This window comes from Cydia pomonella, chromosome 9 (genome assembly GCF_033807575.1).
Source record: "Cydia pomonella isolate Wapato2018A chromosome 9, ilCydPomo1, whole genome shotgun sequence".
Lineage (NCBI taxonomy): Eukaryota > Metazoa > Arthropoda > Insecta > Lepidoptera > Tortricidae > Cydia > Cydia pomonella.
Genome location: NC_084711.1, coordinates 16,216,325 through 16,232,269, shown reverse-complemented (window position 1 = coordinate 16,232,269; position 15,945 = coordinate 16,216,325). Strand labels below are relative to the sequence as shown.

Genomic DNA, 15,945 nt, shown 5'->3' with positions numbered 1-15,945 from the left:
CTTATTTAATGGTTATTACAGGGATATTCCATAATCTTTTATACAGAGTTTTGATATCATTGGTTGTTTCTTCTTCTTTGATATGTCAGAAAAAGTAAGTTAAAAATAAAAACCTTTTTCAGGATGAAATTATATCTTTACTAATTAATACATATCTTATTAGCGTAGAAACATTTAATCTTGTACTTTGTATTAATAATGTGTAAAAAAGATAAGCAGCACTCGTCTCTTTTTTATTAATCATATGAGTTACCGTAATTATCTAATGCGATTATGTAGCTCAACAAAGTGTTACTAACTAGTGTCAGAATTTGTACGCGCTTCTTTATTCAAGATGTTATTTTATTATACTTGAGTGACTATTGTATACATTATCTACCATCTGCTTTAGCTATGTCATTGATATTAAAGTAGCAACCGATGTCATATCCTGTTTCTGTAAGGTTCCATAGGATTTATCTTTGACATTATGGCACAATCAAGTTACTTTTACCTTGAGTTTATTTTATGTCAAGGCTTGGGTAACAAAGTAAGTTTTCACTCTTAAGTACATTCTCTCTTTTTTCCTGTTCGGCCTATGTGCTGACAACAAATTAACTCAATGTCTATGACAAGTACAAAAGTTTTATAATAAATTACGAAACTCTCAAAGTAATTCAAGTCGTTGACAAGAGTGTCATTAATGTAATAAAGCCCTGACAAGTAGAACGGTCGCTCCCCGTGTAAGTAGAAAGATGAGATTTAATTAGAAAAATATATGTCAGGGAGCGTTCCACATGGCGACTTATCGTACGGAAACAGTGGTGTACCTACTTACGCTTTTATAGCATTGCTAAATAGTTACTGAATTAAATAACATTCGTTTTTAGTTACAATCTTACACTGAATCTAGCCTTCGTCTCTGCGAACATTTTACAAGCTTTTATTTAACTTCCCCTGACAGTATGTATGTTAGTTAGTTAGTGTGAGAATCTTGGAAGCTAAGTTTGACCCACTTCCCGATTTCCGATTGAGCTGAAATTTTGCATGCATATGTAAATCGGATGACAATGCAATATTATGATGACATAGAGTTCATCTGATGATGGTGACAGGTGGTGGCCATGGGAACTCTGTGATAAAACAACGTAAACTAATTGTGTTTGATTTGTTACAATTGTCTCGATGAGTATTAGTGGCCTTCGGACTGGAAAGAAAAGTGCAGGCAGCGATAATAGTCTGTATCAAACATGAAATGTTTGCCAAAAACTTTTTAAGTTACATTTTAAAACTAACATTAACAGTAATAAAAGTGATAAGTAATAAAACCTGCCTCTATTTACTTCCGTAAATAACTTTAAATGTTAGATCTCATTTTCTGAAGTACGATAATATGTCTACATGGAACCTAAGCGTGATATTCAGTAAGCGTTACAATAAGGATACACTTCATTGAACTATACCACATATTATCTTTCAGCGACGTCCGTTCTTTTCTTTTTGTTTTCTTTTTCAGACTGAAAATCCTGAACGTCAGAATTTATTTTCTACATTTATACGTTGGATGATGCAACCTGGCAAGAGCGATGCTCGTAGCATTGCCGAGTTCTCAAAATTTGTAAACAATGTATGTAACCATAACCAAGTTGTATTATTAACAATGTGCCGCTTTCATTCTAACATCTGTTCAGTGCAGGGCTTTATACGTTAAGACATGGATAATAACTTAGAGAAGATATGTATAAGATAGCATGTCAGGCGCAATGCATGCTCTACATGCAGCCACAAAGGCTCTTGTGCCCAAGTTCTGTGCCTTTTATGAGTTAACTAGTTTCTACTGCCTTTTTTTCGACTTTTTGTTACTTTATACATATAATGGATTTATTAACTTTGAAGACACTGTCGTATCACGGTTTACCAAAATATAGGTAGATAGGAGAAGGACACCAAAGGAGTTATGTCACTTTTTATAATTACATTAGTGTTAGTGTTTCTTTGGCAGGAATATTGCTGATTTAATGACAAGATTTAGTTTTCCATATGATTACTTAATTACTAAAATTGTCTTGCTCGTACCGAATTTTCTTCGATTGTAAAGATAACCCTTATTAATTTTCCGACTGGAATCTTATACATTTCTTGCTGATCGTGTGCGTTTCCAATTTCCATTAAGTGTACATGGTGAAGGAGATTTAATCTATTATATGGTATATGTAATAGGTATATTATATTTTATTAACTACATACTTACATATTATTAAGTTCGTTGAAACTCAAAAGAAGCCTAAAATGAAGTTAAAGAACTAAAACCTCAATATCTGTTCTGGACAAATGTTAATCGTTATAGTTTTATAAATATGTTTAGCAACAACTAAACATATTTATAAAAACAGCACATAATATAAGCAATAAATTGAGCAGAAATGTTTTTGAAGCTCTCTGTTATAAACAACGAGACAGCTCAATAGCCGCACGGCATTCGGACATTTAGGTCGCAACTAGTAATCCCCTTACGCGACGTGGATCCGCAAAATCCAACAAACTTCCGCTTTGGATTCATATTGATTGTAATTTAACGAATTGGGCCTCGTTGGAATATAAATGTTTATACTGCGCATTCGCGGTTATTATTTATATGAGATCTATCACAACAAATTTTAATTCAACTCCAGTACGGCTGCCACCAGTTTGACACTCATATTCGCTAGCGTGTGCGTAACTTACTTTCTATGCACCTCGCTCGCTTGAAATTGCTAAGTCAGTTGTTGTAAGGCCAGAACGTAAAATAGTGTCCCATCAACGCTTTTGAGGGGTGTGTTACTCGTACGTTACGTTTTACTTGGCAACAAAGCCCGCGGACAGGAAACAGGAACTATCGAGAGCCCCCGATAGATACCCGCAGTAAACAAATGTTTTTGCAATCCGTGAATATCGGCTCGGCTGCATGCCACACGGCACTATAAAAGTTGCTGCTTGTTGCTCGCTATTGTTTCACCGTTGTTATGTTGGACAACATGTTTATTGTTCGTTAGCGATGTATTACGAGAGCTCGTCCACTAAGTTCTTTATACATTTTTACATCTAATTCAGCCGCATACGCGTGCCGAGCTTGTGTCGTTTCGATGTTTTAAAAACAGAATAAAAGCAATAAGGGACTGTTTCCGTCCCGCCGTTCTATCTGATTAATGAGTGTGGCCGCAAGAATTTTGGCTGACTGATGTTGATATCGGTTACTTGTTATATTTAAATAGGCACTCAAAACTCCGATCGAGGCGATCCATTAAGGTTTTTCGTGATTCAGCTTCTCGCTAACTCATTTTTCAAAGTTGACAATTATTATTATCAGATTCATTTTTAGCAATGTACATAAAAGAAAATTATTTTCTAGTGAAATATTTTATACGTCCTTTGAGAAGCGTTCCTTTTCATAAATCTGCTTGGTGGTGTGTGAATGGGGGACATAATAAATGAGCAAAATGGGTGGGGTTGTCAGCGGGGGTGGCGAGCCAGATTCTATTGCGACATTCAAACAATACGTGGCCCTCAATTAGTGGTAGATGGATGATCATACATGCCGTTTTCCCTCCATTTATTTTAACAATATCTGTTACAGACCGTAAAAACTGTTACAAAGTATCTACTATAAAAGTTTTATTTGTATATCGAAGTATTGATTGATTCATTCATAAAAAGTAAGGGCTTTGTTGTTTTTGTTCCGAAACAGTTGAAAGTTTCGTGGCGAAAATTTTGTAAGTGCCGAAACTTGAGCACAAAAGAAAGTTTTCCTTCTCGACTACAGATACCCCGTGATTCGTCTTACTGTTTTTTTGGGATATAGAAATTGTTATCTTTTGTGAAGTATTGCCTTGTGATTATTTCGTGACAAACATTTCATTCCAATTATTCACATCCATCAAATCCTTGTTTAAACATACATTACTTAACTTCCTCATACGTGTGTCGTGTATACCCGTGTTGTTATTATATAAGCGAGCCCGGAATTTTCATGGCAAATTGTAATATGACATGTAAGAAAAGTCGATAGAATTCAACGTCCGCCTTTCTCGTATCAAAATTCGCCATGAAATTTCCGGACCCAGGTTGTAAAACTGATTTATTCTCGTGAAACAGCGTGTAAACACACTATAATCCTCTCTAACTTGTAGATTTTGTTTACATATTGTTTGCAATTCGTGCTTGAGCTGCGGACTAGGATTTACATTAAGAACTTTCACCAAGCAAAGTTAACTAGTTACGCTAAGTAATGAAACGATTGCCCACTGCATATAAAACAAATGCACCACTGCAACTTATCATGAACATAATTGTGCCTATTTGAGTAAACTCTATCGGAGATTAACCTGCCAAATATGAATTAACTAATCCTGAAATTACAAACTAAAAGTAAAGCGAGAGTTTAAAAATAAAATTGTGCGTATACCAGCATATATCAATAATTATACTTATACATGCAGCAACAGATAGCTATCTACGTCACGTTATAATTAAAATTGAAGACATACGGACGAATCAATGAGTATAATAGAATCAATTAGATAAGCTTGCCAAAATTTCGGGTACAGTTCAACCCAGTTTCACCGGCACATATGCAACTTTGTAAAGTTTGTAACAACCTAGCCGTACCCTCCTCTTCAGTCAACCTGTCTTGCCTCGCGACAGGCCTTCGCTGTATCGTTCCAATCTATGCAAAGGACGGTGCTTGTTCTTGTATTGTAGGCCTTGTTAACTTTAAACGACTTGCTATGCAGCATTGATCACAAGCACGGCTACAATGAGTTGGTATAGTGTCTACTCATGGTAACCGTAATGATCTCGATGGTTAAGTGGCTTCTGCGTGCAATTTTCAGCCTTTAGGTCGAGCGTTCAAATTTAGCTCGTACCAACGGCTTCTCGTAGGGGACAAAATAACATTTGATACCAATACTTTTAAGAAAACTGGAGTAAAACCAACCAGATAGGGATTGCAAACCGGATTGGTTTTCAATCCGGCCGGATCCGGCCGGATTTTGGCCGTAGTCCGGCCGGATCCGGCCGGACCGGATCCGGTTTGGTATAGGGATATAAAAGTTAATTAAATGACATATTTTTCTAGTTTTTTGCGTAATACGTATTTCTAAATCTATAATTTGAGGTTAATAAATAACTTCTTAACAATAAAATAGAACTTGGTAGTAAAAAGTGTCACAATGTCAATATCACTTAGAAAACAAAATTTTTAAATCGGTAATTTATTATATTATCCATTCAAAAGTGCTCAAATTTTCGTTAACAATTATAAATTTGCTTAGTTTCCAAAGCCTGATGATGGGATGTGGGATGGGAATTGGAGCTCCTTGAAAGGACAAGTTTTCGTAACTGTTCTTTGATTGAATTCTTTGTAGAGTCTGTTCGGAAAGAGAAGAGTCGTGGAATTTATTGGGCCCCATACTTTCCACGACTCTTCTCTTTCCTCACAAACTCTAACGTTGACATCCATTCTAGCATAGAGAAATAAGAATTACATAGATTGTACCCTCCATACATCAGTTTTGGTACCAAAACGCTTATTATTTACGTAGTCGACATCTAGCATCGAGTAGCGGAACTCTCAGGACTGCTACGACAATAGATATCGCGGCAAACAAAAAGTCTAATGCTCAACGATTTTCCGCTAATATTATAACCAGAGTAACCGGAACTCTATTTTCAACTCCTACGCTTGCTATTATTTATTACTTTTAACCAATTATGATATTAAATGCGCTCTAGTATTATCTTGCTCTAATTTATTTGTCCGAAAAAGTAGTAGACTGTATGACTTAAAAAAATGTACTTTTTTTTAATTTATGGAAAAGTATATTGGTCAAATTATAAGGAACAATACACGACACGACGATCTCATGCGAAAAATAATAGAATGTAGGATTGAAAACCATCGCGGAAAGGGAAAGTTACATAAATCAAATAAAGAATTGGCTGGACGTAGAGTAGCATGTACCAGGAGATGAAGGAAATTGCATAAGATTGGATGAAATTGTAAAGACAAAAGATTCTCTCTTAAATTTGAATAGAAATGAATCTATATTTTATCATATATATACATATATCGGAGAAAACTAAAGATTATCAATATTATCATATATTCTTCATTCACACATATTGATGAGCCCAACTGTAGTCGGTTAATCTCCTATCACAACATTATGACACGACATTAACCTTCTCTTTAACATAAATTACAAATGCCTTCCATGGCATCTCCATCCTTTCATTTTTCCTTCTATTACAGTATTTATGTAATCGTCATATCGTGCCACCAACATGAAAGAAGAAGAAATCCTCTTCTGTTCCCAGTCATCGTCATAATAAATATATTTTTATCTTACTAAATTTAAACTTTTTCATTCGTTTTGTTCTGTTCAACTTCATAACTCGTATCCGTTGCCTTTTCTTCATCTGAAACGCACAGCGCGTGCTGTATTTAGGCGTTTTTTTTATTATACCGGATCCGGTCCGGATCCGGTGATTTTTACCGGATCCGGTAGCTCCTGAAAAGTGCCGGATCCGGCCGGATTACCGGATCCGCCGGACCGGATTGCAATCCCTACAACCAGACCTAGTTTCTCACTCTAAGTTGAAGTAGAAAGTTAGATGGCAGTTGATTTCCTAAAAACATACAGTTATAAGGAGAATTGTACAATATTATCGAAACATCGCGAGTGTTATTACGCGAAATGTTTTTGTAATTGATATCACGGAGAGAAAAAAACTAACAATTCGTGTTTATCCAGTCCACCAAATGTATAGTATGTTAGGGCTCCTCTACACGATGGCCCAGCGTAGGCCAGTCTAAGGGACGCAGCTATGCGGTTAAATGAGACAGCAATATCACTTGCTCCCTCTAACGCATAAATGCGTCCCTTGGACTGGCCTACGCTGGGCCATCGTGTAGTTATTAAGTATTAGTCGATTTGTATTAGCTTCCAAACGTTAATGATTAACAGCCCGATTTTTACTTAGATGCTAGTCAATTAGGTGCAAAATAGTGACAAAAATTTGGTTAACGGCACCATTTAACAATGTAATACTGAAAATGTAGGAATATAAAACTCGTATCGTACAGCGAAACTAGCTGGGCGAAATCAACTGATTACATTACGCCGCGCTGCCGTTGGCTCTTGCCAAGGCAAGAATTCATTTCTATGAAGAATAAAAACGTAGCGATAATTACATTCTTTTCATGCACACACAATCATAGTAAAATTATTAAATGTGGACTTGCTTTCTAGATTTAATAACAAACAAATATGCGTAATTATATCGAGTATGATTGGGTTCTCAATTACGAATAATTGCGTCATAATGAGATGTAATGAGTATGGGCCTAGTTAGGATGTAGAGTCGTACCAAAGTAAATCTGCATGGACTTTGCAATAATAAAGTTTGGAAGTGTTATCATAAACGCCAAATTTATATGATACTATGAAGTGTATAATGACACTGACACACTTTGTATTATCACATTTGGTGCAAAGTTGTCTTAGACGGAGAGACTTAGTTTGTACTATAGTTTTCCAAAGTATACATCATATATACTTGTAAATGTTACTTTTATTTTAACACTTATCATTTAAAATTCTTTAAAAATAAGGCAATAAATCAATTTGGGTTCATTATAGGATTGATAATTATTATAAAAATATAAGAAAAAAAAATCCATTATGAGTTTATCCGTATTAGTCAAGCCTTGAAAGTCACAAGTCTCCGAGCGGTTTCAATGACATAAGCACTATTCCTTTTACATGATGGATGATCTACGAGATGTGTATATTGTCACAGAAAAATAACATGGCAGAAGGCGACCTACGTAACACAGCACTCCGAGTTTTTGTAGCGTATATGTTATCGCTTTTGATAACACTGGAATTTGCTGTTTTTAATATTATCCATTCATTAATTTACAATTAAACGGTGGTACCTTCTACAAATATACATAACTTGATAGTGTATACCCAATGTAAACCAGAGTATGCACTGGTACGCGAACTAGTGCAATAACAGGTATATATCAACTGTAATGTAACAAAACTCAAAGTAGCTAATTATTAGCATTTTTTGTTACTCCTATTATAGGTGACGACTATGCAAAGATGAACCTAAGACAAAACGATAGCTAAGGACAGGCCAGAACCTTAAATTTTGCAGCTCTAAAGGACTCAAAAAAGTACTGGTTAATTATGTACTTTTACCTCTGTCCCTCTGTATGTCTAAATATGATTTGTGTCTCTCTTTCATTTTAGCGTTTATCCCGATTGCATCCTCTGCTATTGCTTTGGGGGCCCAGGGTATGTTTTCCTACTTTTTCTTCCTCCACTTCGCACGATGTTCGGGATCCTGTCTAGTAAGACCATTGGCACGCATGTCATCCCTCGCAACGTCCAGCCGGTATTTCCAAGGGTTTCCCCCTTTTCCCGAGCCCAGGCGAAGGCGGTACTTATAACTAGTTACACATTTCTTCAACCAAAAACGTCATTTTTGACACTGACAGATCCGATCCCTATCTAATCCAGATCAGATTCATATTTTATAATTAAAATTATAATACGCCTATTAAGACTAACAGGCGTATTATAATACTTGTTATAATGCAGATGCATTATAACATTGCCAGTGACAGCGGTACTGTAGACTCCGTCGCGTAGCGATTCCCTAACCCCGAACACTACACGCCTTTTCTTGTTGTGCTGCAAATACACCCCGTAGCCGTACGTTGCTTTTCATTTCATACACTTGTTCAGGATATTTAGGCCTGCAAAGGCGAACCCCTATAATTTGAATACTGGCAAGAATTCAACTTATCATAGTCCGGTTTCTGTACTATTAAGTCCTCTTACGCTAAAGATGTAGTAGACAGTCGTCGCGTCAACGTAATTCCGTATGCGCGATCCCCTAACCCCAAACACTTCACGTCGGTTTCCTTTCGTGCCACGAATACGCCATGCGTTTGCGTTTTCATTTAATCCACAACTACTTTGCGACATAAATATTCACGGCGTGGCGGGTATTCAGCTCGTTAAATAAAGATTAAAAAAAAAAAAAAAACATAATAGTGCAGTTCATTTACATGTTATTATGTGAGATGTGCTAACGTGGCCTTACTGTAGTGTCCCCATTCGAGCAATCTCGATCTGGTTATATTTCTTTAGACGCCAAAAAAATTTGCGCATTGCCAATCCTTTAAAGAGATATTATAGAGCTGCAAAATTACATGGAAACATTATGAATGGAATTTATTCATAAAGCGGCCATGTGCTTTTGCAGCGGGGTGAACAAACGAATACCTTTCATATTATTACCTTTAATTAGGTAAGTATTATTATTTCTCTGATATGTCACATGCATTTTAATGTAATAGGTGTTGAGAGAGAGAACTGATCGCACAGTCATCATTATTTTGGGATATTTATAAAGCTGGACCTGAGCAATGAAAACTCGTTAGACTTAAAAGGGACTCACAGATCATTTTTGCATGTTCCCACTTCCCAGTAAAGGGTTCGACGACGCGAGCAGAGGGATAATTTGCTACACTGGAAGTTAACATTCAACCAAACTTTCAGGTATTTAAATACTTTAACTTACAAAACCGGGGCTCAAATGGGCCCACAGCATATGAGCGTACGCCACGAACACTGGATGGAGCTTTGAATAGAGCTTACGCGGGGCGAGGACAGCCCACTGAAATGTAAAGGCCATGTATTCCCATTGGTTGCGGGAGCGCTGGCGAGGGGAATTCTCCGGCCATCCAATGTAACTTCACCTCAAAGTCCGTAACAGCTGTGCATAATCAGAGAGCACGCGTATACTGTTTTTTTTCAGCCTCGCGACTCTTTCGAGCTAGATAAGGAATGGCATCAAAGTTCCATGAAGATTAGTCCCAAGCGTTGCAGAACAGGTTAATTACAAAGTCGAGGTGCTCGCTTGGTTGAGGACCGAGGCCGCTCTGTTTAAGGAAATGTCAACTAGAGCTCCGTTCATGCCAAAACGTTGATTTTAGGGAGTTTGCCACTGTCTATTCCATTAAAATTTACATTACGCAATAATGTTAGTTATATTTGACTAAGAAGAGAATTTTCTTTCACATCTTTATTATCTTCAAACTTGTTTTCTTGACTGGGTTCCGGAATTAGGATGTGACCCGGGGGACTGATTGATAGAACCTATATATATATATATATACATACATACATACATATAATCATGTATATTTTCAATCTTCACTTCTTTTGTTTTGTTTGTAAATGTTCGTTTTATAACAATTTATAAACTAATCCCCAAAATCGTATAATAAAACGAACAAATCTCACCAGCATAGAAAATCATTTCATTCTGTCTATAGTCTGATATTATGACATTATGACGAATTATTTACTTACATGTTTTGGAGGTTCGGTTCCTCTCTCGCTGAATATCAGTTTTTATATAGACGAAACGCCAGCTCGGCATTTCCTTTGTCTATTTTCTTACGTCTATACAACGTGACCTATATCTGCTATATCTTTGACTAGGCATCAGAGTGCATTATACGCAGAGTCGGTTCCCACGCACTGCTCAGTAGTGTTCACGTTGTACGTTGCTTTATTGCCAATTATTGCGCGAAAATTGCTGTAAACTGTTGAGAGTTAACCATTCATGTGTTTACGTCAGTAATTCATTATGGTCTGACTTGCTGAGTCAATACTGAACAAACTTGTTTTTGTACAGTATGGTCAGTCCCGGCGAATAATATACTCCTATTTATAACTAAGTACGAGTATTTGGAAGAGTCAATATGCCAGCTACTTATTAGTTTTGAAATACTACAAACATACAACGGGTTGATTAGTTCAATTGTAATATTTTAAAGAAATAATTAACTAACTCTTATTTCTGTTTTTCGCTTTCATACTTGTAAGGTATTTAATGAAAATATTTTTTTCATTTACTCCAAGAATCAGTCGAGCGAGCAGTCAAGGAATCATTTCAAGAATTTTCCTATTTTATAACAGACACTAACCACGCCCTCATCTAATTCCCGTTTTCCCAGGGGTTTTCCTTGACGGGATACAAGGTTTTTTAGTGATGTTAACAAACCTTTGACGCGCCCGGGATCCGCACGGCGCACATAAACGAAGACTTATGGTATATTTATTTAAAACACGTTCACAATACACCGGAAAATTCTCGAAATTTCTACGAAGCGAAATAATGGCTGCTGAAATTAAAATATGCTTTTCGTTTCGGTTGATTTCGGCGAAGCGTCTACGTGTGTTAAAAAACGACGCGAGATAACGAAGCTCTGTTTAAAGCAAAATGTTAATGTTTTTGATTACAGGATGTTGTCGTCTCTCATCGTTTTACGTCGTACTTAATTAAAGTTAAGACGCTATGAAAAGGCTAATGATGTGCTTGAGCTCACGAGTGAGCTTTGAAAATATCGTTACATAAATCATTATCATACATTTCGCAACTCATTAATAGTAAGAACATTTCCTGACTTAATTAGATTTAGAACACGTAATAAAGTCGTTTAAAGAAGTAACGCATCGTACTTAAACCGCTGACACGACTCGTAACGCTTTGAACCAAAGTAAGTTTTGGCGTGATCCGCCCTTTATTCTATTTTATTTCGTTTTATGTAGAAGTGGAATATTTCTCAATATAATTGCTCGATAATATCCCTAGACAACGAAGCACCAATTTAAAACAGCTAGGCGTAAATACCCGCCGGTAATTCCATTGAACATTGGGTAATGCATTGCTTGTTGTGGACTTGTTCTTTATCAGTTTTAACTCTGATTAGATACACTCAAGTAAATAAGATAACATCGTTTTGACGTAATATGTCACTAGTGTCTTCTGAACAAATGTTTACAAAAAACAAAAAATACATCAGTCGAGGATCTACACCAGAGATCCTCGACTGTGTTTTTTATAAGAAATTCTATTAGATTAAATTAGATTTATTTATTTCACAACATATGATTACAGTACAAATTACATTAATGCCATTTTATAAGAAATCGTGAAATCGGGAGAAAACGGTGTCCACTAACTAAATCTTGATTTTGATGTCGATCGCTTCAGCATAATATGTTCTAGGTATATAGGTTTAGTTTATTTATTTATTTATTTATTCTTTTTTGTTTTGCAAATTTGGAAAAAAGGAAAACGTATATTTTCATTGTGTCAATAACACTAAAAAATCATGAAGAATGGAAAATATTTAGAAGTGGAAAAACGTTGTCTCTTTTTGTATGGACGATCACGTGGTATATACTTCACTCTTAAGAACCCTACCCTAAAGCACATATGAAAAAAAAAATCGCTACGTGTGCTACGGCGTAGCGCGTAGCAGCATTTTTCCTATCTAGAATTACAACTAAAGTCCATCTGAGAATCGCCCGTGAAGGTTTTCGTGATATACAGGGTGACCTTAGCCATTGGACAAACCCTGAAATCCCACGTAGGGTTACTTCTCAGGAATGCTCTGACGTTAATATTTTTTTAATTAGAACAAAAGATAAAAAAATATTTTTTTTTCGATGAAAGTTATTTGCAATAATCGACAACAAAAAGAAACGCACTGTGTTAATCTTTGGCAGTGTTTTTGACAATTTGTTCGAAATATTTGATAATGATGACATTTTTCAAAAGTCAGAAGCTTATTAGTGTCATAAACAGGGGTCGGACAAAAAGTGCGGATGACGTAAAAATGACGTACTTAATCTTGCACACAGGATGATGTTTGAGTTTGTATTTAAACTTCCATGTGACATGTAGTAACAAAGTAGTATTAATGAAGTAACAAAATAATCGTAAATAAATCCATGGAATTAATAATACAGGTGGTAGGGTGATGTAGTGAATAAAATAAATTTCACGAAACTTGTTACCATAAGGTATAATTATTTGAAATTAGTTAGAACAAGTCTGTGGGATCCTCAGATAAATAGGTTTAATAGTCAAAAGTGGGAACAGTAGGTAAGATTAGCAGTATACGTGTTTGTCACGTACCTCCAAAAACGGAAAATTGCCACAATATTCGAGTAAAGATGACATTTTAGAGCGTTTTCTTATATATTAGTAAATATAAATTTTAGCTAAATATAATCGTGAGGATACAATAGCTAAACAATAACGAAGTCAATTTATTGTTCAGTCAGCGTCAAATACTTCGTAGCAGTCAAAGTAGCCAAATAGTTCGGTACACCATATATTTAGTATGGTGTACCAAACTATTTGGCCACTTTGACTGCTACGAAGTATTTGACGCTGACTGTTCATCTGATTGACAATGTGTCAGTCAAAAACGTACTTACTCATTTCAAGTGGCGATATCGTTTAATAAAGAGATTGATAAATGATACAATACAATACAATACAAATATACTTTATTGCACACCTCAATACAGAAACAGTACAAATAATACAACACATAAAGAAGAGGTAAACAACAGGCGGTCTTATCGCTAAAAAGCGATCTCATCCAGACAACCTTTAGGTAGCGGAATGATACGTGATAATTGTTTATGAAAATCAAAAATACTATTTGAAATCATCCTATAAGTGGTTTGACGTCATTCGCACTTTTTGTCCGACCCCTGGTCATAAATAAAAAAAAGATAATCAAAAAGGTCGAAGAAGGTATTCTTTGAGGATATAACCTTAGGAGCTACTAACACATACAGGCTGCTCCAAAGTAAAAAAATGGTAATTTGTTAATTTCTTCGAAACCGCTACAGCGGTTGTTATGATACTTTGTACACTGGTTTTAAATACCCTAATGCATATGTACATTTCGGCTTTGTCCACTGGCTACGAACACACTGTATATTTTGTCTAAATAAAAATATAAGTTTAGATTTGTTGGATTATTTCAGTTAGCGTTAATTTTTTCATAGTAATCACGAATATCGTTTAAATCTAAAATTGGTACAAAAAATGCAAGCTTACAAAAGAAAACTTATTGGGCGCAAAGGAACTTTCAATGCGTACCAACTCCCGGGCTTCTAAACCGGATATTGGATCGGGTGTTTATCCTCCTAATGCGAATAAAGTGCTAGCATGAAACACAGGTTCAATCTTTCCAATGAAATTGTTTCAGCGGTTCCTTATTGCGATCAACTTGTTCAGAAACGACTCCATTTCAAAAGCTGTTTCTAAACATCGATTTCTTCTAGTATTAACATATGTGCGAGTTGCAAACAGACAGACTAATAACGGTGTTGTTTCCAATATTGTATATGATACGGATGGAGTTGCTAGGAGCGCTGATGTTTACTGCCGTTCTTAGAACTCCATTTGTTTTGGGCTAACTCTTGCTAACTCTGTTTTGCGCTAAGTGGGTTCATCGCCCCCTTTCATAGTTGCAGACTTCAGTATTTTATCGGCAGTCGAACATGATAAGTTGATTAGCTTCTCAGTTGGCCGGGTTTCGAAAGCCGTATAGTAAAACTCAATATAAAATGCTATTGATGCTGCATGACGCTCTCGCACTGGGAACAATAGCGCCGAGGTTATCGCGCGGCGTCCGATAGCGACTATCGCAGTAATCTCATTAATTGGTGAATCACGCGCAGAACCGACTTATCAACAGGAATGTATACTCTGCGTCAGATTAATAACTTAAAAGATCCAATAAACAAAAGATAACCCATTTAGTAAATAAAAGCCTGCTTATCCATGACTGACGCAAACTGAGCTTATGATCAGGGCCTTCTGACAGTGCGAGAGGCGCCAAATAATATGACGAGTCGCGTGCTTATAATCATCAGATCTAAACTCTTACACACCTTGAAACACACCGACGTAAGACTTTAGTAAGTAAATTCCAGAGATATAAGCGTGAATCAGCATTGAAAATACAATAGAACTGGGAATCTCTAAGAAATTGGCGGCGAATAAGCTAATGACCTACTTCCGCCTTTATTTAACTGACATACCACTTCTAAGGACTCATATTAGATGACTTAACTTATGTGTCACAATTTTTATTGGCTGATTCAGATTGTGAAATAAATCGCACGACTAATTTTGGTTTACGATATCCTCATGTTCTGTGTTGATGTTGATAATAATAACCTATCCTAAAATCTGAATAAAACTCTGACTATACAAAATGACACTAATAAAAAATGTAGACTGCTAAAATCAAACGCCGTTCGCCCATAGTAGGATAAGAACAGGCGCACGAGGAAAATTAAGGGAAAAAGATAAGATCGCATGTTTGGGAGCACAAGTGCTACACGTAGGACACTTGGGCCAAATTGCGTTAACTTGGAACGTAATTTTCTTATTTACTTGTGTAAGTAAGAGTAGGTGAAGCAGGATATTCTTGATTTTCGTGCCCTGTCATTCTAAGATTTCTTGTAAATTAATATTAGAGTAGTAGCTATCGTCTCGCTAATTTATTTCTTGCATAGACAATGCATGATTTGAACCGGTATTTTTATGCTCAGACATCTTTATCACCGTTGCAAAAAATTATACCCTAAAAATTCTACCACATTGATTATATAAATTGCCAGATCTGTAATTGACTTCTCGGAACTTTAGCTCTGTATTATTTGAGTCATGGTCATTTCCATGACAAATTTTGAATTGAGACCACTGAATATCGAAAATTCCGGAATTGGATGTAAGTACTTAAATTAGATTTTATTACGTTTACTGCAGAAAATCGTTAAGTACACTACGCTGGTGTTATTAGCCGTCCAACAAGTCTGAAATATCCATTATCATGAACTGTTAGTTAATTTCATTATACTACTTACATCGGAATTATCTGTGCAACCGTTTCGCTACCAGCTAAACTCGGTCAAGTTTAGTATAAGTATAGTATTTAGCTATAAGACTGCTGCGCCCTTGCAGGGTACATATTATGTAATTTTGTGTACTTAATATGATTGCAATAAATGCTTTGTCTTG

At 36.0% G+C, this 15,945-nt stretch overlaps 1 protein-coding gene across 7 annotated transcripts in view; it reads left to right on the top strand.

Moving 5' to 3' along the window:
- Positions 1–15,945, top strand: part of LOC133521469 (syntaxin-1A) — a 74,394-nt gene that overhangs the window by 27,146 nt on the left and 31,303 nt on the right. The window contains exon 1 of one of the 7 annotated variants that reach the window (XM_061856449.1): positions 1,487–1,606. The exons of the other annotated variants lie outside the window; for them this stretch is intronic. Within the exon in view, the coding sequence (XP_061712433.1) occupies positions 1,544–1,606 (63 nt within the window). The 5' untranslated portion in view covers positions 1,487–1,543. Of the gene's footprint in view, positions 1–1,486; positions 1,607–15,945 lie in introns of those variants that run through there. 7 annotated transcript variants of the gene reach the window in all.